The sequence below is a fragment of the Lemur catta genome, chromosome 5, assembly GCF_020740605.2.
Source record: "Lemur catta isolate mLemCat1 chromosome 5, mLemCat1.pri, whole genome shotgun sequence".
NCBI lineage: Eukaryota > Metazoa > Chordata > Mammalia > Primates > Lemuridae > Lemur > Lemur catta.
Genome location: NC_059132.1, coordinates 109478618 through 109505322, shown reverse-complemented (window position 1 = coordinate 109505322; position 26705 = coordinate 109478618). Strand labels below are relative to the sequence as shown.

Genomic DNA, 26705 nt, shown 5'->3' with positions numbered 1-26705 from the left:
CTCTGTTGTGTCTCCTCCAACCTCATCTCTTACTACTCCCCTCTTGGCTTACTCCTCTCTAGTCACCCTGGCCTCATCACTGTTCCTCAAAGAGGCCAGGTGCAATCTGACCTCAGGGCCTTTGCACTTGCTATTCCTATAACTTTGCTATTCCCTCAGGTCCTCACTCAAAAAAATCATCTTCTCAGTAAGGCCTTCCCTGCTCATCCTATCTAAAATTGCAACAATCCCCACGCACGTGTACGCGCACACACACACACACACACACACACACACGCATGCCCCCTCTCCCTTTCCTCCTTTATGTTTCTCCTTAGCACCCATCCCTATATAACAAGCTACGTAATCCAGTTATCGATTGTGTTTCTCATCTCTCTCCCCTGCTAGAAAGCATGCTTCATGACACAGGGATCTTGTTGGCTTGTTGTGGTACTACCACTCTGTGGAAGCAAGAAATAGTGTCTGGCATACAGTAGGCGCTCAATAAATATTTGTCGAATGAATGAATGGGGGATCCTGGCCCCCTGTTGTCCCACTCACCATTCACTGCTCTGCTCACACGCCTGCGTATCTGAAGCCTCCCCTGAGCTCTCACTCCCTTCTTCCCCATACAAAGTCCACCGCTTTGGAAAGCTCAGCCAGGAAGGCGGTTTGAGTAATGAATGGCAGGAAACTGACTCTGATGAACTGTCAGGTCTGTGGTCCATTCAACAGTCAAACAAGCTATAAAATATTCTCTTCTGACATCCTAAGGGGAAGGGGGAGAAACTCCAAAAGTGAAAAACCTCCGTTCCAGCAATTTCCAAGCTCTCCCTACCAGCTTCCTCCTTAAAAGGCAGAAGAAATTAAAGTCACATCTGTTGGAGAAGCGCCCTCCAGAGGCCATACCACTGCCTGGCACACACGTTCTGGGGCCCAGAGAGGATGCACAGGGTTTTGGGCCATGTGATAAGTTGAACATGCCTTAGTGCCATTCAGACAGAAGCAACGTGCTTTTCCATGATGCTACACTGGATAGGGTAAGAACAGGTTTAAAGTGGAAAACTATTCTTAAACCACTCACATATGGAGTGTCTCTTTTTGTGTCAAGATGCTAAATGAAAGAAACTGAATCTCCTATTATTTTTCCCCTTCTCCTCCTTAGAATTCATGAATTTGCTAAAGTCATTTATAGTACTCCTTTATGGTCTAAAAAGGAGAGTTCTGCAGAATTCTAAATATCATGTGTAAGAAGGAATAAAAGATGTAAAATAGACGAATGTGTCTTTTCCAACCAGTGCCATAAATTCTTTTAAGAAGTGTCTGCTTACTGTCCTCAATGTGCCAATCTTGGCACATCCGTTTGTCATCTTGCGATTGTGCAAAACTTTTTTTAAGTCTTTATTTAAAAAATTCATGTCAATACTGAACTACTTCAGCTGCTTATTTAAATTCCTTCTCTAAGATTAATGTCACCCTGAATTGTGGAACATTCACGAAGACAGGCACCCTGAATAATTCCAGTTCTCCTCCTCTGCTTCTGGCTGCCACTCTTGACTTCTTTTAACCTGCCTCCTTCCTTTCTCTTCTAATGTTCTCGCAGTGCACAAGGCTTTTCAAATTTCTCCCAGTCAGCTTACATGAAAGGAAGTTCGACACTAGGAGGTGCGTTATCTGAAAGACCATCTAAGGATGTGATGCTGTCTCTTTCAGAGAACTCTGTGCCAGTGCTGCTGGTGTGAAGGCAGGCTGGGTCCCCCACACAATGAGCCAGGCTCCCCGACATTCTCCCGCGAGGGGTGGGGGAGTACTTTCCCACTCGCCTGCTCCCTGGTCTTGCAACTGGGAAAGCTGCAAAGGGAGATTGTCCTGCTGTTCCCCTGGCAACTATGCAGGGGAACATCTCTGCCATTTAAGTGCTATATGTCATCAAACGAGATCTCTAAATGAAGCACTCAATCAGAGATGATTTGTGGTTCTGAGTGTACGAAACTTGACTTGAACTGTCATTTATTTTCTCAGTCAGAGGCAATGCTGGTGCACTGTGCTAATTCCTCTCTCTGGAGCTCAAAAACAAGGTTGAGAAAACTATAAGAACACATAAAGAATTGCATGACCCTTTCAGATTTTTCTGTGTGTTTTATGAGACAGCGGAGAGAGGGCTATGAAGACAAACTTAAAGTGTCTGATAATAAACATGATTTTCGTTCCGTATTCTGAGATGAGCAAATCAAATGTCTTGGTGCCCCACTGGTGACAATTCGACCCAAGTCATAACAGAATGAAAGGTGCTTCAGAGCTAGCAATTTTGTTTTCTTCTCCTTTGTGGCATATATAAATATGCCAAACAAAATGTTCTCTCTTTATTGTTTATTCTATTTTTTCCTAAAATATATGTATGTATATTTCACATATGTTTACACATATAAATATATATTTTTTGAGTTCATGTGACAGGAGCAAGTTAATTTTTAAGTGTATGTTAGCCTAGTCATAAATTCATCTTAGCATTTAATTTTCAATGAAAATTAGTACCTTTCTAATTCCAAGAATGACACTAAATTAACAGAATTTGGAGATCACTCAATTATCATAGCAGAATTTCCACAACCTCAAAGAATTAGCATTTATATTATATTATATATGTATTATATATTATATATAATAAAAATTATATTAAGTTTTTCCAGTCATGGACATAGGAATTCCTCACCCCACCCGTTCTTTAACAAAGGGACCAAGCTGGCTTCTGTGACAGCTAAGAGTGGTCTCTGTAGTGGCAACTGCCCTCAACCTGCCTTAAAAATCCAGTAACTATCCACAGGTTGGTGGAGAACAACAATAAGCACGGCAAAAAAATGGAAATGTTCCTGGGGTCCTCAGATAAAATCTTGAAAGACAGGGAGTTAATTCTAAGTTGCCCAGGCTGATGTCAGTCTGCAGTGTTGGGCTTGAAGTTTAATTTTAATCGTTTGTAGGAAGGCAATAGTTAAAAACAAGAGCCAGTCTTCTCCTCACTGTCCTTGTAACGTATTGAGCTGTTGTGTTGGCAGCAGGCCTTGGCAGCCACTGCTTCAAACTCTGAGATGTGCAGCGACCACACTGCCGAAAGGTCACAGGAGAGACCTTTTTAGCAACCCGAAGGCCATCAGTCAGTCTCAGATTTTGTGAGCAACCTGAAACGTAGCTCCCTCAGCTTTGGTTTGGGAGGTGGGAAGACAAGCACTCCCGTGCTCCCCCTCCCGCCTTCCACAGCCAAATATTTCATTTTCTCACAATTATCTCTTTGTATTGTTTGATCCATCTGATTGCATTTCCTCCTGTTGACTTTAAGAGACAAAGAAATTAACTTTTAGCAGCTTATATTTCCAAAATCCTGCTTTAGTCTAATCCACAGCTCCTGCTGCAGCTCTTTCCCCTTCACAGCCACATGCGGAGCTCTGTCTGTTAAGCCTTTGTTGCCCAACCTGAAGGATGCCTGTCGCCGGTCACTTTCTGGGAAAGATGACCTATTTTCCAGGCCCATCCTAGAGAGAAGCTGACGTAACTTCCTAGACCAAGCTCTAGTACAGGAAGGGCAAATCTGGTTTTCCCAGTCTTGTTCCAATCCAAGTCATCCAGAACCAATCACACACATTCAAACTCTTTGCCTACTTTTTTTTTTTTTTTTGGTCAAAATTGCATGCACATTTTTAGCAAATACAGTAGTCCTCCCTTATTCAGTTTCACTTTCCATGGTTTCAGTTAACCACAGTTCCATAATATTACAGGATATTGAGAGAGAATACATTCACATGACTTTAATTATGGTATATTGTTATAATTGTTCTACTTTATGATGTAGTTTTAATCTCTTAGTGTGCCTAATTTATAAATTAACTCTCTCACAGGTATGTATGCATAGGAAAAACCATAGTATATAGGGTTCGGTACCATCTGCAGTTTCATGCATCCACCGGGGGTCTTGGAACATACTCCCTGAGGATAAGGGGGGAGTACTGTAGTTTGGTTTCAGATTTCAACATTCAAGTACTGTCATACTATTGACAATAATGGAAAAGCTATGAGAACGATGCCAGAAATAAAAATCTATGTTTTCTACAATATTCTTGACTTAAAATATACTGGGATTTCTGATGCTAAAAATGTGGCGACAGCATGATTTTCCTTCATCATAAAGACCAGACAGAACATTTATGATAGCAAAAGAAAGAACCAAGCAACACGGATATGATCTTAGATACAGCTGATGACAAGGAGTCTCCCAATTACTCTAGAACATGGGCCAGTGTCACCTAAACACCAGACAGCAGCAGATCCAGTGTGGGACCAGCAGGGCTGTGGAATGGGGAGAGAGGACAAAGGGGAGCACTGACCTCTCCAAGGAGAGGACCCAGAAACCAACAAGTATTCACCCCCAAAAGGAGAAGAGCCTTTACAAGACAGGAGCAAAAGCAATTAATCTGAAAATGGCCAGTGAAGTTCAAAGACATGCTCACAAACTCTAAGCTGGGACAAGTGCAGAGAGACCAGGGTATCAGCAAGAGGCCATAGTGATGCAGCCTTAGCTTGCAAGGATCTCAGGAACATTCCAAAATTCTCCCTTTTGGAAAGACAGAGACTCATCCTCCCTCACCTCCACCCTACCAAAAAGGAAAAGAAAAACCTGCTGTGAATTGGATCCAAAATGAAACACTGAGGGGGGTCGCCTGTGACTCAAAAAGTCATTGCTGGAGCTTTGCCCGTGACCCCATTCCAGCAATAAGAGATGAGTCAGCATTTGGGCACGGCATTTGAGACAGGAGTGAACAGCAAGTAGCGTCGACATTTGGCAATCTCCTGGATAGGTTATGTAGTAATGGAAACTGCAGGTTAAATGTGACCACCAAAAAGTCCTAGTGATAAATTCTTCTTAAATCATTTGAAAAATTCAATGTTTGCGAGGCCTCTTTAGGAAACTCTATGATTACCTGCAAGGATAATGACAGATACTTGTCATTGTGACCTCTCTCATTTACCAGCAGAGAAACTAGCTAGAAAATAGTTAACATTTTTCCTTACTTAAAAGGCAATTATAGAGTAAATACTATCTCTTATAGACTGAATTGTGGCTCCCTCTCCAAAATTGAAGCCCTAATCCCCAGCTGACTGTATTTGCAGATAGGGTCTTTAGGGAGGGAATTGAGATTGAAAGAGATCAGAAGGGTGGAGCCCTGATCTCACAGGACTGGTGTCCTCATAAGAAGAGAAGAGACACCAGAGATGGACACAAACAGGAAAAGGCCATGTGAGGACATGGTAAGAAGGTGGCCATCTGCAAACCTAGGAGAGAATCCTCAAAGGAAACCAACCTTGCTGATACTTTGATCTTGAATTGCCAGCATCCAGCACTGAGAAATAAACTTCTCTTGTTTAAGCCACCCATTCTGTGGTATTTTGTGATAGCAGTTCTAGCAGACCTACTATACACTATACACCAAAAACTATGCCAGGTGACAGGGTGACAGAGGTGATGAAGCCATAACTTCTCCTCAGGAAAGTCTCACCAGCTTGAGGTAACACTGTGGGTCACTGCTGGACACAGAACTCAGCCCTCAGCCTGCCAAGGCCACCAGACCCTAAGCTTTCACTGGAGCTGCCTGGACTGGCTTTAGGATGTCCGTGCACCTTGGCTCAGTCAACTAGAACTAGACCACTGCTCACGTTCCTCAAAACCTCTTTTGTCTTGTTCTGTATTGTTTTGTTCTCTTCTGCTTTGTTTTGAGGAAGAAATAACTCGTCCTCTCCGAAAGAAAGTCACGGCCTTTGACACCCACCATTCATACCGCAATCCAACCAAACCCCAACCAGCTCACTCTCAGAACCATCCACCCATTGAGTCCGGCATGACTAACCACATTTGCAGTTAAGACATTTGACAGGAGATAGATTCAATAAAATGCATAGATTAGGAGGAGGCAGATGTGAGACTGTCATACAGAAAGCTAAGCTAAGTGGAGTGTTCCAACGCTTTAAGATGATTGCACTAACTGTTGCATAAGATGGCGCCCTGGTCAGTGGTTTGGAAGGAGCATTTGCTTCTTTATAGGAAATATCAGTCAGTTTTCCCTATCAGTGTTGCATGAATTTCTCTTGCCACAGAAAACAATGGAATGCTGGTCAGTGTGACTCAGAATTGTAAGGCTAGATCTTAAAAACTCAACTTTTTCCCTTCCCCATTTGATTTTAGAGCAGGAGGTAAGAAATAGGGTGGAAATGCTTTTTACCACTCCTCAGTTTTGAGCTGTACAAAATGGCCAAAGATATGGCTTCATAATTTAAGGCCCACAGAGAAATACTGTAAGGAAGTAGTTATACCATGAAACATTTTACAAGCGAGAACTTACAGTTTCATACACCACATGCAATCTGACATTTTCACCTTTTTCCCCCTGAGGACCCAAGTCATTTCCTTGAATATGTTGACTATGTTTAACAGTGATGGAATTTACAGCAGAAAACTCAGACCTTGAATTATTTTATCTGAAAATGAAGGCAGTGTGCTGGCTTTTCTTAGAGGACTGGCTGTTAAACTCAAGAATGAGTTCAAGAGAATCTATTTCTCTAGAGAATTTTAAAAACCCAAAGGTTATCGTGTATCTCCAGGATTTTGCTGCCATCCTGCCCAGGGTCAAAGGGTCACATCCTCAGAATCAGGCCTTGATTTTGATCACAGATCTTCATTAACAGTCCTGAATCTTACACAAGAGTTTAACAACTGCATATTAGACCAGATTTTAAACCTGCTCACATTTCAACCATTTGACCTGACTTCAAAGGAAGAGTTATTTTATCTAGACACCAGTTGTGTGAGTAGTTTTTCAAGTACTAAAAATCTGCTTTATCTTCAAAGCCTGCGGCTACTGCCCTTGGCTTTGAGGATAATGTTGGAAGTGGCTTTTCGTGATTGTACCAGAACTGGAGCAAATCTTAGATTTATTGGCAATTGATATATGAATCCAACCATTGGGAGAAGTGTTTGTATTCACAAAATAGCACTCCAGGAAAAAAATGACAGGAATATTAAAATGTTGAGACATTAGTTAAAAGATCAGGTACGTGACCAGCACAACGTGGCTCAGTCTGAAAGCACGGCTCCGTGCCACTTTCTGAGCACTGGTGCAGGACACGTGATGACCAGCCATTGCCGAGCTGCGGCCATCACCCGGGGTTGTAGGGGGGCCACACGGCCCCACAGCACAGAAGCCAACTCTCCTGCGACTTCCCTTCAGAGCATCATTCCCGCTTCTAAACCACCTAACACAGGTGCAGTGAGCGTGGCATGGGAACGCCTCTGCCCATCCATTCCTTTGCTCTGCAGAACACCAAGAACTCACGGGCTCCTGACTTAACGTGCCTTTCCCGACTTTCAGATATCCTTTTGATGAGTTTTCCTGCAGCTAGGCTTGAAGGCTCGCTGTAAAATTTTCCATCAGATCTTATTTTCTCTCCTCCTGCACACCTTTAATTTACTTATCTGAGTTTTATAAATTGCAGGGAGGAAAAGGCGGGCTGGAGGAAACCTGCTCATCTCCTAAACCACTACTTACAAGTTTCTTCAAATGCCTGCTTTCATGTCTCCAACACGCAATACCCTTTTGTCTCACAACACATGTGTGTATAACTCACACCACAACAGGAATAGTTGTCACCTGAGCTTTTAAAAACCTTTGTTCAGCCAAACCAGCTATTGGCCACTCCCCGCCACACCATGCCTCTGCTCCAACAGTGCACTCTTGAGAGTCCGTATAATAAAATCCTTCCTTCCTGGAATTTATGAAATCACAACACCAAAACTTAGGAAAAATGTTTAAACCAAACAAACAAACAAACAAACAAATTAATAGTTTCTGAGGGTTACAATTCTCATGTGTTCAAAGAATACAAAGCATTCCGTAGGCTCTGCTTTACACGGGGCAAGTCCAAGGTGGCAAAGCTCTGAGTCTTCAACGCCAATAGGAAAGGGTGGGGACAAACTTCCACGCGCGCAGATCCGAGCAGCGTGGGCTATCCCTGACCGTTGAACACAGAGAAGATGTTAATCCTGTCCAGTGAGCCACAGGGGTCAGGATAGACTCAACACTATTCTGCCATTTTCTAACTTTTCCTTTCAGAAAATGGATTTTTTTTTAAATCCAGATTCAAAGTCGAGAGTCTCAAGCAAAGTCCTCCATGATGCCTTCTCTTCTACCACCGCAGCTTCAAGCTACAGAGTCAGGCCACTGCTGTGTAGCCAGGGGCACCCCTTCAGTGACTTCATTGTCACTTCTCCCTCCCTTGGAAGCTCCCGGAGTGTTAAAGTCATTTTAGTTCTAACTCTGCTGCAGCATCTCTATCTAGATCAGACTGCGGGCGTGAGAGGAAACTTCCCTTCACCCCAGAGGGTTCACTGAAATATCAACTCACAGCAAGGCAGATTAATCAGAGAAAGAGATCTGTTCACCGTGTGCACAGGGAGAGCCACGGAGTGATCACCCAGTATCCCAGTGGAGCCCAGGAATTTGTATACCCTCAATTTAGAAGGGAGGGGTGATGAGGAATATAGGTAATTCTGTTTACAGGCAATACATGGTTACTAGGGAGGATGACTAGATACTTCAGAGGAAGAATGGATGTAGGGGAGGGGGAGAAACAAGTTGACTTGTGAATGATTCTCTTAGGAACTTAAATTAACCGGAGGGACAGGTTTTATATTGGAAATGATTTGGGCCAGGTCTGGCTGCTTTCTTGATCCTCTTTCCTATAATATATTGAAATAACAGGGAGGGGAAGGAAAGTTGATAGTTCTTTTTGATGGGTCTGGGTTTTCTATGAAGAAAGAGAGAGAGCCCCTTCCAATGCCTGTTGATCTCTAAGGGCCTTTAATAACCATTGCTGGTGGGAATGGAAAATAGTGCAGCCACTGTGGAAAATGGTTTACGATGGTTCCTCAAAAAGTTAAGCATTGAATTACCATATGACCCAACAATTCCACTGCTATACCCAAAAGAATTGAAAACAAGAATTCGAAAAGATATTTGTATGCCAATGTTCACAGAAGCATTATTCACAGTAGCAAAAGGTGGATACAACCCATGTGTCCATCAATGCATGAATGGATAAACAAATGTGGCATGTAAATACACACATATGTGAATTTATTCAGCCTTTAAAAAAATGAAGCTCTGGTACATGCTACATGGGTAAACCTTGAAAACACTATGCTAAGTGAAATAAGCCAGACACAAAAGGGCAAAGGTGGTGAGTCCCACTGACCTGAGGTTTCTAACCAGGCAAATGCATGGAGTCTGTAGTCACCAGGGACTGCAGGAAAGTGAGAAGCAGGCAGTTATGGATTCACAATTAGTGTTGCTGTTTGATGAAAAAGTTTTGGAAATAAGTAGTGGTGATGGTTACACGGCATTTTGAACGTACTTAATGCCGATGAATTGAACACTTAAAAGTGGCTAAAATAGTAAACTTCATGTAATGTGTATTTTAATATAACTTTTTTGAAAAGCACATGAGAAGATGTCAAGGCCTGTGAGGCTGTAATGCAGAGGAAAGGAGGGGGACATTCAGTATCTAGGACTAGAAGCCACAGAAATTGTGGGGGGATGGGCGTGTCTGCTGTTGAGATCGTGAGTGACTCCGTATGACATTGTCAAGACTAACCGATGACACAGACTGGAGTTCAGGGCTGGCGTGCCGGGCCAGGCCTATTCAGTCATAGTCCCTTTGTATTCAAGGTGTCTGTGGGATCTCATAGTCTAATAACAATGAGATCTGTTGGTGACATCAGTGACATCACCCCATTTACCATCATAGATGATTCGGCTGAAAACATAGACAAATAACTCAATAGTAGCTAACATTTACTGGCCATGCACAGTGTGCCAGAAACTGTGCTGAGCACGTTGCCTGCATGAGTTTAATCCTCTCAGTGCCTGGGCAGGCATGACTGCCCTCCTCTTACAAACCTCATGCTGAGTCACACCAAGTCATCTGCTATTTCCTAAAAATGCCCTGAACTGCCAAACCCCAATACTTGTGTCCATTTCTGATCCCTAAGGCTACAGTGCCCTTCTGTCACCTCCCTGTCCAGATTCACTTCTACGCGTCCCCCAGAGCCCCTTCCAAGGCCACCAGCACCGAGTGCTGCAAGCTGCCTCTTGCTCAGCAGGATCCTGTCCTCCCCGACCCCACTTAGCATTTCGTCTCCTAAGAAGAAGCCTTCAGAGTGATGTCTCCCCGGTAAGGTTGTACACTCCTTAGTCTCTGGGTGTCCATCCACACCTCTCAAAGTGCCTTTCCTGCAGAAGCACTCTTTGAATGCTGGATAAACTGAGCTTTAAAAAGGAAGAACACAGGTTGTAGGGAACCTCATTTGTACCTCAGGAACAGAACTCAGACCCGCTGGGTCTCCATACAACACTAGGGGCTTCTGTCTTTCCAGCTCTGCATAGCAATGTGCATTCTAAAACCATACAGTCCATACAGGGGTGCATCTGGGTTCCTTGTGCCAATTAAATATTTACGGCTGGAAATATTGCAAGTCTCAAGGCTTTCTTCCAGTCATTTGCTTTCTCATGTCCCTACTAGGCCACATGATGCATAAAGGAGGGAATTGGTTCTTTTTAATTTTTCGCTGTATACCTAATTTCAGGCACAGTGCCTGGGACCCAGCAGGTTCTTAATAAATATTTGTTGAATGAGCAATGAACCCACTACTTCTTACTTAGAAGACCCCAAGCTCTCAAGAGGAATGAGCAAACCATGCTCTCTCATTTGTTGAGCTAAGGCTAGTCTCTCTCTCAGAGGCAATTACATTACCTCTCCCACGTCTATTGATACCACACTCACCTTTGCTTGTGCCTCTCTGATAAGAGCCTCCTGTGCTGGGGAGAAAAACAAAACAAAACAGTGTTAAAGCTAGGCCTGCCTTCTCTCGTATACCTAAAAAATCTTCTACTGTCTGCCAGACCTTTTCCTAATCCTTGCCCAAAAGGAGCTTATCTCTATAATCCTGTCCTACATAATGATTCCCTTCCCCTCATTTTTCTTTTTCTTCCCCCCATTCCTAGCCAGGTGCCCCTCACTTTTCTAATCCTGTTCGGCGTCTCTCAGGATTCTTTGACACGGTTTTAACGACGTCAAACCCTGAAGCTGGACATCAAAGGAATAAAGCCTGAAAAAGTATCGATTCTGTCATAGATGTGTTCAATATTGCGTGTCCCAGATTTGGGGTGTGCGTGTGTGAACTGCTTTCCCTTCCCGCACGGGTGCGGAGCCTGCGCTGAACAAAGTATCGAGCATCTGTAAGTGCTCTTGGCTGCATTTTTAAAAAACGTTATTAGCATGAGTCAGCAAGTACGAGAATCTATTAGAATTTGATGCACCTGTTTGCCTGGAGGGAGCGGAGTCCGTGAGCAGCGGAGGGGACCCCAGCGCGGAGCTGGGGGCCCGGCAGAAGAGACGGGGAGGCGGAGGCCGGACCGCATCCCGCACTCGGCTGCCTGCCTCACCCCGCGTCGGACTCCCGCGTTTCCTCCCTGGCTCGACTTGCTGATGGAATTTACACAGATGTAGACGATTATGCCTTTGAAACGCGAAATTTGGCTTCCCAAGCAGTTTATCCCATTTGTCTACACAGATGCCGCTCGAGTGAGAATTTGGGAAATTCAAGAGTTTAGAAAATGGCATCCTCCCTCCGTGCCAGGGCCCTTCCGAGCTCGGAACATGTGCAAACACAGCGCGGCTGGCGGGCCTGGCAGGTTTGCGGTCGGCCTGCGCCTGCTCCTCCTTCCCCGCCCTCCCTGCCTAGAGCAGCCCTCGGTGGGTGAGTTCCAGCGACACGGGACGAGGCGTCTCCCTGGGGCCAGGTGGCCCTGAACCTGCAGGCAGCTGCCTTTCCTCGCAAATGTGGTTCGGAGCTCCGCGACGCAGGTGAAGGGAATAACGGTGTCCTGAAGTTGCGTTCAGTATAAACTGACACTGGTTCTCTAACAAGAGTGCGTCTGTGAGTGAAATGGCCCAAGAATGAAAAGTGAGGCCTGCCCGAGTCCTTGCAGGCAGCTCCCGGGTTAGAGGCCGCTTTAGAAAACCAGCTCGCCGGGCTCAGATGATGAGATCAAACAGGCGCTTTCCAGAGCGTGCCAGGCTCAAGACAGGGATAGCAAAATCCAACTTCCACCTTCTGGGTGTTTCCATTTCACTTCAGAAATGCCATCACACATCAAGAAATTGATTTTATAAAAGGCATATTTTAAACTTGGCTCCTCAAGTTCCAGAGGGAAGTTCCTCCCTGGCACTTGATTTAGGGAAGATGGAGAAAAAGTAAAAGAAATGAGAGTGACTAGAAGCCTTCCCACCCCCAGCCAGGCCCTGCTGTCTGGATCTCCCAGCCCACTGCCACGCGTTTGCAGGTGGGAGGAGACCCCTTTCCCTAATTCAGGATTCAAGTCTGAAGTCCATGAGTTCCAGGAAAATGGATACAAAAGTGCTGGTATATATCCACTTACAGCTTTGCTAGTTTTTGTAAAAATGTCCATCACTTTCCTTGGATTCAAAGGGGTCTGTAGATCAACCGGGTTAAGAACTGCATGGCCCTGTATCCCGCATCATTTCACAGTCCCCTGTCATCAGGAACAGAGACCCTGGAAGCAGAGGTCTGATAGTGGAAGAATGAACCGAACCTGTTGCCTAATTCCCTGAATAAGGAGACTAGCACCCACCTTGCTTCCCTCCTGAATGGCATCACCCCAGCCTCTACTCCTGGATAAATGACATAGGGACCAGCTCTCTCCACCACCACTGTCTCCACCCCAGCGCCCCATTCCTTTCTCTATATCCGGAACATTTCCTAACAGCCTTCTCTCTGCCCGCCCACCGGGTAGGGACAGGCCCGGTTCGGGTGTTCTGCTGCTGCGGAGAGACTCCCTGCCATAGCTGCTCACTCCAGGGAAAAGAGCCTGGACTAAAACTGGGTCCATCCTGTTCTTGTTTCCCTTCTAAAAAGCACTGACAGAGATTATCATAATCCAGGACTACATAAAAGCATAAAAAGAACTGAGACGATTGAGTCTGTCTCAGCACACACACCTCGGCAGCAAACCACCAACGGTGCCCACTGTGCTGCAGCGGCGGGTCTGATGTGAAACTCGCAGGCGGGAAGATGGGACAGGAGGCCGGAGCTCTGACCACACTCTGCTCCTGCTGCTGTTGTCCGCCCTCTCCCTACCCCCAACTATTCAGTTCCTTACATCAATATTAACATAATAGCTGTAAAGACTTGTCCTTTTTTTTCCCCACTCTGCAACGTCTCAGAGTTCAGGCTTTCTGTAGAGAGCCGTCATGCCGTATAGTACCACAGCAATAGTCCTGTCTTTCCTATTTTGCTAATAGTCCAGGGTGACATTTTATTGATTATCCAGGAGAAATGCTGAACGATGACAACAGGTGTAGACCAAGGTGAGCTTTGGTTCCATTCGCAGCCAAAGGGAGCCGAAGATCACCGCGGTCTCCTGCGGGAGCTGCGGGGCTGCGTGATTCCCTCTCCTCCCTCCCACGCCGCAGCTGCGCTACCTGCCTCGCGCGGGGTCTCTCCAGCAGCTGGGACGTGACGGTGGAGGGTGCTCTGAAGCAGGAAGATAACGAATTCCAAGTTAAGCACCACCTGCAAAAGAAAAGTCTCCCGTTTCACAGCCATCGTGAACTCCAGGCCACTCCCCGCGTTGCGTTATCAACACATAACTTTGCAGCAACCAGCAGCAGTCTGGCTACTTAACCGTCTCAGGTCTTTCACACGTGGAGTAGACCATGTTTTATAAACTCCTTGCATTTTCTGCATAAACTACGTACAAATTCAAGGCCTCATTCAACAGTCACTTTCGAGAGCTAGCGATACAACGATACAACGATACAACAATACAACGCAGCCTCACGTTCAACGTTCTATCTTCTTTCCACAGATTCGAAACGTGGCAGCAAATCTCTGTGTGGACAGCAAGCACGGCGCCACGGGAACGGAGCTGAGGCTGGACATCTGCGTCAAGGATGGTTCCGAAAGGACGTGGTCTCACGAACAGGTATGTCAGCGGGTGGACAGGGCAGGAACACATCTCTAGATGGTGCCCGTGGGACCCAGAGAGGGGTCGTCTGTCACTAACCAGCCCTGTAGTTAACTGAGTCACTTCACTTCTCTATTTCTGTTTCTTCTCAAAGTAGTCGTGATACCCAACTAGAATAATGTGCACAACTGTACCTGCAATAGTAGAAATGCTGGTGGAGGTGTTGATGGTGACCCTCGTCTTACTTCCTTTCCCAGAATGGTAGTTTTCACAACACAAAAAGCCTGAGTGCTTATTGAACTCTTCCAACTAAATGCCAAGGTTTCAATGCAAGACTGTTGTTCTGTGTAGTGACACAAACTCTTTAGATAGACTCCTTGTTGTTGTAGTGGTTTTTAAGCGGAAGCATAAAGGGTAACTTTGAAGCAACACCACCCCCGCGTGGACTTCATGAGATACTTTAAGACCATGTATTACTCTTGATCAAAAACCATCTCAGTGCAACTCAGTTTAAGTGAGGTGTGATTTCTAACCCACTCGGAAACTTGAAAGTCCTTGTAAGCGGCTTTCCTTGCCCTATGTCACCTGTGAAAGAGAAAAGAGTGGGTAGAATTATGTCTGCCTCTTTTTGGTGGTTTAATTGTAAATCAGGAAATATTTCAAAGGAAACTATAGAAAATATCACAGCAGACATTTTTATACATTCATCACACAGGATTAACAAGTATCAACATCTATTGCCATATTTTAAATAATAAAAATTTAGATACAGTGAAAGCCCCCTCCCCCGCCCTATTTCCTCGCCCCTCTGCAGGAGGCTAGATCCCCAAGTTCAGGACCGTCTGCCCCGCCTGTGCTTTCAGTTTCCCACAGTTGTCCATAGTGCCTCGACCGAGAAAGTCAGCAAGCACTTCCCAGTAAGGCATCACTGCTCTCCCATGGCTAGAGTCCTCCAGTGTGCAGCACGTGTATGAAGCTAGAAAAGCCCACCACGCCCAGCTTAGGACATGACAGAATTGTTAGGTGCACTGAGATTCAGCATGTGAGCACCTCCCTCACCCCACCTATTGTCCCTGCCTGCTCCACCTGCGCCCTGCGTCACACTGCAGAGCAGAGTGGTGTCAGGGGGACAGCAAGAGGCCGTCTGCAGCACAGCCCAGAATTCACTCGCTCAACCAACACTGCCTCTCCTGCAACCACTGATCTGTGTTTGTACCCTCACCCCACAGCCTCGCGGTGTTCCAGAAGGACTGTGGGCCTTGCAGTCAGGCCAACCTAAAATTTCAATTTAAACCACGTGGCCTTGTGAAATTGTCAAATCTTCCTAGGCTGTAGTTCCTCTATCTTTAAACAGAGACAAAAATGCCCACCTCCTGGACAGGGTTGTTCTGAGAATAAGCAGTATCTATGATATCCCAGCACCTTGCACGTGTAGCAGGTGCAGAGTAATGTAGTCTCCTTTCTGCCTTCTCACACACACCCACGAAATCCCTTCATGCTAATACCAATTCGAAATCTCTCCCAGGTCCAAGGCAGCTAGCTATGACTTTGGCCTCATTGAGTTATTCCCAGAATAGTCACCAAATGCTAGTTACCAAATGCTAGTTCACTCAAACCTATCCCTCCGTGGCTCCGGGATATGCTGACGGGATAAAACATCAGTGGGAACTGACTCGGCCCCTCCCTCCTGTGTCTGTGTCTCTCAGCACCACGGGATGTTACCAGGGACCCGAGTGACAGTGCTGGACTATGGCCTCTAGCAAGCAATTTCCACTTCAGATTGGGGGCGAGAGAGAATGCTTAAGAGGCTATCAGTAAGACGGGCAACTAGAGTAGAAAAGCATATTTTTAAAAAAGAAAAAGGAGCAAGCCATAAGGAGAAGCTGCTCTCTCGGGCTCAGTTCCCCTCTGCCACCTCCGTTCACCCCAACCAGGAAACACACCTCGCCAGCTGGGGGACCGGACAGGGGTCTGAGTGCCTGAATCGGGTTAACATTTCTCTCCAGTAATGCTCTAGAATGAAATCTGCTCTGACCTGAGGATTTTACTTGACAGCTGAAAATGAATATAAACAAAACCGACTATATTGCATACACTTTAAAAATGATTGGCTCATTTTTTTCCCCTCAAGCTAAACTGCAGGTCTATGGCCTGTAATGCAATAAATGGTCACCAGAGGGCAGCACTAGACAAGCGAAAAACGCCACATAGGCGGACCAGAAAGACCAGGGAACGCAGCTCTCTGAAAAGGAGATTTCTGATTTCCAGAGATCCTAAAAACGGAGCAGCTATACAGGAAGATTAAACAAGGTTGACAGGAGGTAGAAAATGCATCATATTTGAAATATGTACCACCGCATATCGACTGAGAGGTCAAAACATTACAAGCTGCTTCCTTCTGCAGTAATTAACTGTCAGCTTTTATTCAATACACCACTCAGTGACTTATAAGACTCAGGACTCATTCTTCCACGTTTAGATTGAAATTCCCAGATGAGAAAAGAAGTATGTCAGAACATGCACATTGTGAGCATTCTTTTTAATTCAGACGGGATCGGGCACATTCAGGGTGGTCTAGCAATAGACACGTATTCTTTTTAATTCAAAAGCATTCAAAGAACACCAGCAAGATGCTTATTAGAGTTGAAATGATCCCTTTTCTCTCCAAAAAAAAAAAAATCAAGTGGCAAAAATAAAACACAAATAAATAAAATTGCTACATGGGAAATAAAGAAGAGTCCCTGGAAGCCCCTATGTAAGAAAACGCCCTTTGTTGCAGAACACCAGAGATGACTAATCCGGCTTCTGTGAAGGAAGCAAATGCATGATTCATTTTTCCGGGGCAATCTGTGTAGTTGTTTGATATGACTGTAGCATTATGTACTGGCGCTCAGTTTCCTCTAGGGACCAAGACAAAAACATAAAAATAGATCCTAATAAGACTGTAAGGTCTGGAAAGAATACTCTCAACTCCTGTTGTGAGTCCAGGGGAGAGGAGAGGGGCGGAGCCCTCCTTGGCCTCGTTTGGCTGTTCCCACTCTGCAGGTGCAATGGCTGAACTCTGTCCTGCAGGGAAGGAGGCATGGCCGGCAGGGCTCGCATCCGCTGAGGAAGCAGCAGACGCTCCCTTTGCAAGACCTGGGGGGAGATATGCAGAGATTGAACCCAGTCAGTGCGTGCAGTGGAGAAAGGACAGATTCCTTTCCTTTGGGAAAAACGGTCTCACCGGGAGGTCAGAACATAAGGATGGGTACAAACTGCAAGGAGAAACATGCCAGATCTCAGATTTCTGCAAAACACTTAACAACGAAATAAAATATAACTACCCACAGAGAGAAAAAATATTTTCAATTGTCTCAAGTCAGGTAGCAAGATTAAGATAGTAAGTGTGTGTGTAGTATCAAATCTAGTGAGCTTATTCATTTAATACAACACAGACCCAGACAAAACACTACAATGAAATATGAGTTATCATTGTAAGTCTGTACTTAAAAGTATCACTTAAAAGGAAAAAGATGAGAAATTAACATCCAAACTGAGAAATTCGAGGTTGAAAAAAAAATCAGGGGTTATTGTACAGGAAACCTGAACAAAATCTAAATACTTGTGTCAGTAAGAATAACCCAAGAGAGAAGACAAACTATGAATGTCACAGTAACATTACCCAAAGAAAACACTGAACATAGTGTCACGATGTCTGCTTGTTTCTCCTTTGACAAGACTGTGCACGGGAGAGTGTGCCTAATGAATAAAAGACTCAAGCCCTGATGGGTTTGACGTGGCCATTAGGATAAGATGAATGGCAATGAAAAGCACTTCAAAGACATAAGAGAGAAAAAGGTTAGCTAATGGAGGATGCAGAAGAACAAAGCGATTGATGGAATCTAAAGGTGCAACACCTGGGATGCAGGAGAGTCATCGCCGGGTAGGAATAATAACAATAATATATAAAACACTGTGGCAATAACAGGCCAACAACCAGTCTACAAGTGTAAGAATGATCGTTACATTGTAATACCAGAAACCAGATGCAAAAGCTACCTAAGGGTGCCCTGACATATAATTGTGACAACAGATGAATAAATTTGTCCAGAGGGACAGATTTACCTCTGTTTGCTGTAGTTTTTAGGACTTAGCTGATCCATTTAATAAGAAGTATGAAAAGACCATCAATCAAAAAAGCCTGGGCACTTGAGGTATGGCTATTGCAAGCTGTCTAACCTCCACCGGCCTGATTTTCCCCAAGTGTCTAACAGGAACTGTGCTAAGCAGTGATTACAATCCCTTTCGAAAAGCTCTGGCCTTCAGAGTATATGAAAACCAAAAAGAGAAAGAGAGAAACAGAGACCAAGAGGAAAATGGATTAACCAATCAAGACCAGTTGTTCCTGCACTGGTCTGACTACCTATACTACAAGCGAAATATCATGTTTAAATAAAATGAAGGTTTAATCAAAGCCAATGGCAGGTTTATAGGCTGGGAAATCTCTATTCCAGTGACAGGCAACTGAATCTAGAATCATCAAAGTTGAAAGTTCAAATAATAATTATCGTTGATATTGTTATAATGAGACACAAACAGCACAGATTCATTTGAGAGACGAAAAAGACTAATGCATTGATCTTGACAGTTATGTAAACACACTTCCTGTTCATATAATGAGTGCAAGTTTTATTTATTCAATAAAAATTGTATTGAGCATCTACTATGTGTCATAAATTGTTCAAGGTGCCGACACACAAAGATAAAAACGATCCAACCCCTGCTATCGGGACCTGACTGTCTAGTGAGGGACAAGTGAACACAGCTAGACAGTCGGGATGAGAGAAGGCAGGGCGGGAAGGCGTAGGCAGTTCAGAGAGGACGGGCCCTCGGATGAGCAGACACCTGAGATGAATCATAAACGACTGAGGAGCGACAATGAGGTTGGCGGGTGCTTGCTGGCCTTCCAGCCAGAGGGACTGTCACGGACAGAGTCACAGCAGGGAAAATGCACCTGCCTTGTGCGAGGACTACGAATGTCTCAGTGCCGCTGGGATGTGAACTAAAAGGAAGGGGTGCAACTGGAAAGAACAGCAAAGGCCAGATCGCGGAGAATTGCTCAAAGAGTTTGGACTTTGTTCCCTAAGGTCCTGTGAAAATGCTGTAGGATTTTAGTTTGAGAGGGAACATGGTCACCAAACAGGCGTTTCCAACAGAGCAGGAACAGGGCAGACGGGAAGAAAATCAACAGAGTCCAGAAGGTGTTGAACTCGAGGTGTCAGTGGGACATGCAGCTGGGACAGACACCCTGCAAGCAGCCGGACGGAACACGGTTGATGAGTTGTCAGCACATCGGTGGGAGCGGACCTGAGGGTGCCTGAGACCACGCAGGGGAGGAGCAACGCGGCGTCCGAGAGACGACACTGTGTTGGAGCAGAGATGGACACAAGGGAGGGCGGGCGAGGTAGAGTTGCAGGGTAACAGAGGAGCGCAGTTTAGAAAGCCAGGAGAGTCCTGAGTTCTGATTAGAAAAGAGTGATTAAAATTAGAAATAGCTGAATAGACACTTTCTCGAGAGGTCATTCTCCTGAGCAGGATTTAAATAAATCTAAAAATGTCTCAGCCGGCCGGGCATGGTGGCTCACGCCTGTAATCCCAGCACTCTGGGAGGCTGAGGTGGGAGGATGGCTCGAGGTCAGGAGTTCAAGACCAGCCTGAGCAAGAGCGAGACCCCGTCTCTACTCAAAATAGAAATATTAGCCAGGCGTGGTGGTGGCACCTGTAGTCCCAGCTACTCGGGAGGCTGAGGCATGAGGACTGCGTGAGCCCAGGAGTGTGAGGTTGCCGTGAGCTATGATTGTGCCACTGCACTGTAGCCTGGGTGACAGAGCAAGACCCTGTCTCAAAACAAAGTCTCAGTCCACAATCATATTTAAAAATAAAAACTCTAGGAAAAGAGACTACACTATTCCTCTTCATGACTCTATTTCAAATGCCTAACCTGAGACCCCTTGTCTTCTGTTTAAAATATTCCCTTTTGTCTCATAGTCCAGAGAAGCAGAATGTAGTCAGTCACAGGTACTTTCCTATGTTTGATTTAGATCATTTCTTTCTTCTGTTCTTCAAACCACTTAGCCCCGTTCTTTCCATTCTTCTTCAGATTGCCCACTCCGGGTTTTGTTGGCCATCCCTGGCATGTTGCCAGATTCTCTATATTTTCTTTTCTGGGTAGGACCTAAAGCCAGAACTATGCTGAGGGCTGAGCACGCCGAGCGCACCGGCTACCCGCAGCGCAGCGCCGCTCGCGTCACACTGACAGGAGGGTCCCCGACAGCCCTTCTGTGCTCCGCAATGCGCAGAGTGGCTTCGCGCCGTCGGCCTGAAGTCCTGCGGTGAGAATTATATAACCTCACTGAGATTTGGAATCGGAAGAAATGGGCTCCTCTAGCCCAGTTTCCCCCTTCCTGAAGGATTTCTCCCGCTGGCCCTCCAATAAGTCAAGAAAATGCCCTTCCCCTCCGGGAGTGTTTCTTATTTGTTTGTTTGTTTGTTAACTTAGTACACTGTAAAATCAACTTAGTGCATCACATGCAGCATTTTTATCATGACATACAGGGGATGGACACGGTGGGGTAGGCTAGACCAGGACAGGAAAATGTTGGATGGGCCGTAAGAGTCTGTTAAGTGCAGTAACAGCAAATACCGGTTCGTGAACCTTCCGTTTCAGTTGCAGTCGGGGGAGACCTGTGTGTGCCACTCTGTGTTTCTTACTGTGCGTTGTGGTCTAAAACTGTCTGCACTGCCCTCAGAATTACTCTCACCAACACTGGGAAATTAATTTCCCTATTCTTTACTTCACCAAGTTCGCTTTCCTTTAAATTAGATTTTTCGAGGTGTTAGCGTCAATTCAGCTTAACTCTACTGTCTTTTTTTTTTTTTTCCAGTTAATCAGCTTATTCAGGCTAACTGTGTAGCATCTGATCCAGTGACATTTTATCTAAACGTAAAATGTAAGGAGTTTCATTAAAGACTTTCTTCCTCCGTCTCCTTCCCATCCTCCCTCCCTCCCTGCTTTTCCTCCTCTTCCTCCTTCAACCTCCCCCCCATGTCATCCTCTGTATTTTTCCTGGTACCTAAATGGAAACTCCTCATTTGCATTTTTTTGGCCGCCCGGGCGAAAGGTGCAGCCGTTGCTGCCGCAGCACTTTCCCACACAAGCCTCTTCTAACACCTCGGTCGTGCTGAGACAGTTCTTTCCAGCAGGTGACGGAGCAGGAGGGCCACGTTACTAAAAGACATTTATTTCCCCCTGCTCTGGAATCTTCTCCCCAAAGCAAACTCACTGCAGCCTTTCTGCTCTTGTTGCCCCACCAGCTCTTTACCTTCGGGTGGAGAGAAGATATCCGACCTGGTGAGCCACTGCACACGCGGAAGTTCTGCTTCGATGCGATCTCGCACAGCAGCCCGGTCACCCTCTACGACTGTCACGGCATGAAGGGGAACCAGCTCTGGGGATACCGGAAGGTAAGGGTCAGTTCATGGGGTCGTTCTCAAACTCCCCTGGCTCACTCAAAATTTTCTTTGAAAGCACTGTGTTTTGATTTAAAGTGTGACCTGGACATACAGCCACACATTTGGCTCACATATTTGGAGACCACCGGCAAAGATGAAGGGAAGGATACAGTGTGTAGGAAGCGCACGTTTTGGCTTTGCTCGCTGCGTGTACGGCCCTCACAGTGAGTCACGACTGCAAATGGCTTTGAGCCAGAACACTGGCCCTGCACGGGACGGGTCTGCACGTAACCCGCCCACTCCCAAGACTAGGAGCCACGTATCCAGTGACTGTGCATAGGCATGATTCCTAAGGACCCCAGTTCACAACACACACATTAACACGTCCGTTCATTTATCACATATCTCAGACTCACTTGCTTGGGACGTGTCTGAGTTAAGACAATTACATTTCAACAAATATTTGTACATCTATGCAGGTATAATTGCTGTAACTTGCATACAGAGAGTGACCCATTTATAAGATGGCCAAATTCTGCCCAAATGTAGCAAAGAAGAATGTATTTGGGAAATGTAAAAGCTTAAAGACTTATGAAGTTAACACTTAATAATAGAAAAAAGTCATTCAAAAACAAATGTAGAATCCCATTTTGAGTTAACAAAATGAAGAGCAACTAAATTACTGTTTTAAAATATTTTCATTATGCTTCCTTTTAGCAACTTTTTAGAATACCACACAAAATTATTTTTCAACTTCTCTGCTTTTTGAGGCAGGACTTGACTCTCACTTAGCAAGTACCCCCTAAGCTCCATCCTGTCCCCAAACCCGTAGAAGGGCTGGGGCCTCTCCAGCCAGGGGGAAGGTGCCGCCTGTTTGCCTTTCTACGCTGTGGCGGAAGCCAGCCTGGCATGGGCTACGAGGAAAATGAAACGCCCTCCACGTCGGTCGTGAGCTTGGCTAGCCTGTGGCTGAGGCAAGGTCAACGTCCCCCCAGGTCCCAGAAAGCCAGAGGGAGGAAGCTGTGGAGAGTCGGTATGGGGACAGTGGTTGTGACACTCGTCCCCTCACTTGAGAAGCGTTCTGCTTTGGAGGTCGGTGCCTAAAGCTGCACACACTCAAGGCACAGCTGTTGGTAGGTTTACACTGCGTGCTGTCCCCTCCCCAACCCTGGCAGACTGGCTGTGCATGCAAACCACACAACGGCAGTCGCAGTGCCCTCTGCAGAACAACTTAAAATCAAAAGAGCCAATAAGAAGATGGTGTCAGATAAAATATGGGGGAGGGGATTGTTGCAATAGGAGAATCTCATTGTTTTCTTTAGAAACGTATCATAAATGATTACTCTTATCAAGCTCTTTTGCTATTCAGCATGATACAGTCTGTGTGTGGTGCGATAAAGTAGTGGGTTTTTTAATGGCTATATTCTGACCTTAAAGGAGTTACTTTCTGTGCACATCAATAAAATACCTGATTTGCCATTTGCCATGTTGGTGGTCCCTAATGAACAGAACACTTCTCATTACTGTATATTTATAGCATGACAGACAGACCACTCAATAATATGCAATTAAGCCAAGAAAATACAGTTGTTTTCATTAGGGAGCTTACAAAAGCTTACAGATGGATAAGACCGACTAATACACAGAGCTCCTGGGGAGGAAAAAACAACAGGCTGCAGTGATTTCAAGAGGCAACTCTTACGAGCTTTAACATTTTAAATCTTTCCAGGCTCCTAAGGGATTTGTGAAAGGAAACCACCAGATGCAATTGTGCTGTGGCTCTCTTCTCAGATCTTTTTGTAGCTGGTGGCCCTGCGTTACTTAGCAAAAGGTTACACTCAATGTGTATTTATATACAAGCAAGGTATTTATACTTAATCGGGAACATGCCAAAGGCTCAGAATGGAAAGTTTCTGAAATATCTCATCTTGGTTGATGACTCAGCCTATTCAAATGTACCTGCTTTAGAAAATTCCTCTTGTTTTTTCCAGTGGCTATGCCCAAGGCATAAAAAGCTAAAGCACAAAGAGAAGAATCTCTCTGCGGAGCTACTTGTCTATGTCCCTGGGAGCTTCCAGCAGCTTAGCAATCTTTTTGAGTCAGCTTTGGAGCACCCTTTTTTAATAAAGACCTCATATTCACGAGTCAACCCGGATCCCTAAGACTGTACCAATTGCCTACAGGGCTGTGTGGGCCATCTCCTAAGCTCCTAAGGTCATCGTCGTCACCTGACCAGTAAGCAGGCACTGAGCTAGTGCTTTGCACACATTACGTCAAACCTCAGAACCACCTAGGTACTACTGTGTACAATCTACACAGGAGGAAACTGACACTAGCAGACTTGTGGCAGAGCCAACATTCAAACGCAGATGAATCTGAGTTTAAAGTCTCTACTCTTTCCTCTGTCGTGCTCTTAAGAAATAAGACCGGTATTCCCTAGGAGAGTTCCCCAACTCTTGTTGGAGTCAGAGCCGCTGGTACGAGCCACCTGCTCTCCCCGCTGCAGGGAGATCTGGCGGGAGACGGTGGCCAGCGCCGCTGCGCTTCAGCGGGTGAAGGTGTGCTCAGGCCCCGCTGTCTGGTCTCGGCAGCTGTCGACCTTCAGCTACTTTCAGATGTGTCCCTCTGCCACTGGGAAAGGGGACGAGCACCCCTCGTCTGCGATGTCGCAACTGTGCTCAGTTGCGCGGCCGGACCCGCAACAGCAGGTGCCCGGGACGGGGAATCCCGGCCTTGGCGTTCTTTCACCGCCAGGGGGAGCCCTGTTACAAGGACAGCGAATTGTGGCAGCAACCGCAGTAAAAACATTTAAGTTATCACCTAACATCCAAAACAAGAAACTGTCTTTCCTCTTCTTCAACCCCCACATCTAACTGGTCACTAAGACGTGTCGCCTCCTCCCCCAGCCATCTCCAAAATCCGTCCCCTCTTCGCTGTTTCTGCAGCCCTGTCTGGTGCAGCCTGTGCGTCGGACCCCGGGACATTGCAGTGGCTTCCGAAAGGGTGGCCCGGCCCCCTGTCCTGCCCCCGCCAACCCTGTTCCACCCCGACGTCAGAGACGGCGTGCGCGGAATCCCGTCATTGCATTCCTCTGTTTTGTAGCTTCACCTGGTTTCTCACCGGGTAGAAGATGAAGTACCTTCCCCCTCAGTTCTCATGCGGATCTTTCCAGACTGGTCCACGCAGACCAGCGTTGCCTGTTAGGCCTTAACGTTAGTCAGGCGTAACACACCCTAGTGCATCATGAAATGATGATGATTAGTCTTAAATAAGTTATTTTACATCTATGACTACTTTCCACTTCTTCATCAATGCAATAGGGACAATAATTAAGTGAGATAAACTACGTAAAACTCTAACACAGTTTCTGACCCTATGATCGAATTTCCATCTGTGCAGGTGACAATGCACTTTTTACATTGATAATGGTGGTGGAGGTATATCCCGATGTACCAGATGACTAACGCAATCTCTCCTACCCAATGTTAACTGTTGTTATCCCCCGCAAAATTAAGAGCTGTCTCCCATGCTCTTTTTAAAGTAAACATTTCATTTCATTGATGTATAACACATGTCTTAATTTGGGTTTGCCCAGATATATAACCTAAAGTAAGAATTTGAGTGCAAGTGGTTTATTTGGGAGATGACCCCCCCCAAATCTTGGTAGAGAATGAGGAAGTGAAATGGGGAAGGGGTGGGAGCCCACAAAGCTTGCATTATCAAGCAGGTACCATTGCAAGCAACTGGAGCTCAGTCCTACTGAAGAGCTTTGGAAATGGTGTAGAACTGCAGTCCCCAACCCCCAGCCTGCAGCCCAGTACCATCCATAGCCTGTTAGGAAAAACCCATGAAACTGGTCCCTGATGCCAAAAAGGTTGGGGGCCGCTTGTAGAACACACATCAGTGAGCAAGAGTTGGGGTATTTATACACCAACGGTGGGTATGACTCTGTGGTTAGGATTAGCTCCTGCAGGAAGTTTATTCTTTGACGCCTCTAACCTGCTGCTCTTAAACAGACACAACTATTCCTGAGGCCAGAGGAGTCCTTAGCAGAGAGAGGCAGGGGCCAAGTAGCTGGAGGCCGGGCCAGCACGCACTGACACGGGAGGGCCTGAGGGCTGTGGGCAGGACACAGACGCCACGTGACAGTCCAGTGGCTCCACAGCCTCACCAATACTTGGCACTGTCGGTTTCTGTTTCTTTTTTTATTCTGTGATTGTGAAGTGATATTATGTCTGTCCACCATTTTGGATGTCTCTGTGAGGGACCTGCTCAAGTCTTCTGACCATTTTTAAACATGGGTTGTCTGGCTTTTTCTCGCAGATTTTTAGGGATTCTTTTTAAGTATATGTAGGTACAAGTGCTTTGTTGTGTATGTATTGAGACATCTTATTCTGGTCAGTGTCTTGCCTTTTTTCTTTCTAGTGTAGTGTCTGAATGAAAAGCTATTCTTTGTGATTAGTGTTTTTGTGTTCTGTTTAGGAAATCCTGGCCTACTCAAAACTCATGAAGATAGTCTTCTAAGTCATCTTCGGAAACTTTGTTGTTTAATATTCTACATTTTGGTTTATAATTCCCTGAAAGATTGCTATGTGTGTAATGTAAGATAGGGGTTGATTTGTGTATATATAGAGAGAGAGAGAAATAGAAGATGCAATCGATCAATCACCATCATTGAAAAGAACATTTTTCCCCACTGTACTGAAGGGCCACTTTTGTTGCAAGGCACGAGAACTCATATACACTGGTCTGTTGTTGAATTCTCAAGTTTTTACCATCTGACTAAATAGTCTTAGCCATACAGAAAGTAAGCTAATAGAAATAAACTAACTTAAACCTAGTAAGGGGTATAAACAAAACCCCACAGCCACGACCACACTCAGTGGTGAAATGTTACAGCTTTCCTACAGAGTCCTGGAATAAAATAGAATGTTAGCTACAGTCATTTCTGTTCAGCCTTGTACAGGATATCCTAGTCAGTGTAATCAGGCAAGATAAGAAATTTAAAGGTATAAGAATTACGAAGGAAGAAATAAAGCAGTATTCACAGATGACATGTTTGGGTATTTGGAAAATTCAAAAGACTATGCACCTAAACTATTAAAAAATTAATAGATGCACTTAGCATAGCCCCCAAATGAAAAT

The 26705-nt window shown here is 45.4% G+C and overlaps 1 protein-coding gene across 1 annotated transcript in view; it reads left to right on the top strand.

Annotated features, from left to right (window-relative positions):
* GALNTL6 (polypeptide N-acetylgalactosaminyltransferase like 6) overlaps positions 1-26705 on the top strand; it is an 819656-nt gene that overhangs the window by 779802 nt on the left and 13149 nt on the right. Inside the window, exons 11-12 of the mRNA XM_045552501.1 lie at positions 13968-14084; positions 21423-21572. Coding sequence (XP_045408457.1) covers positions 13968-14084; positions 21423-21572 — 267 coding nt within the window. The remainder of the gene's footprint in view (positions 1-13967; positions 14085-21422; positions 21573-26705) is intronic.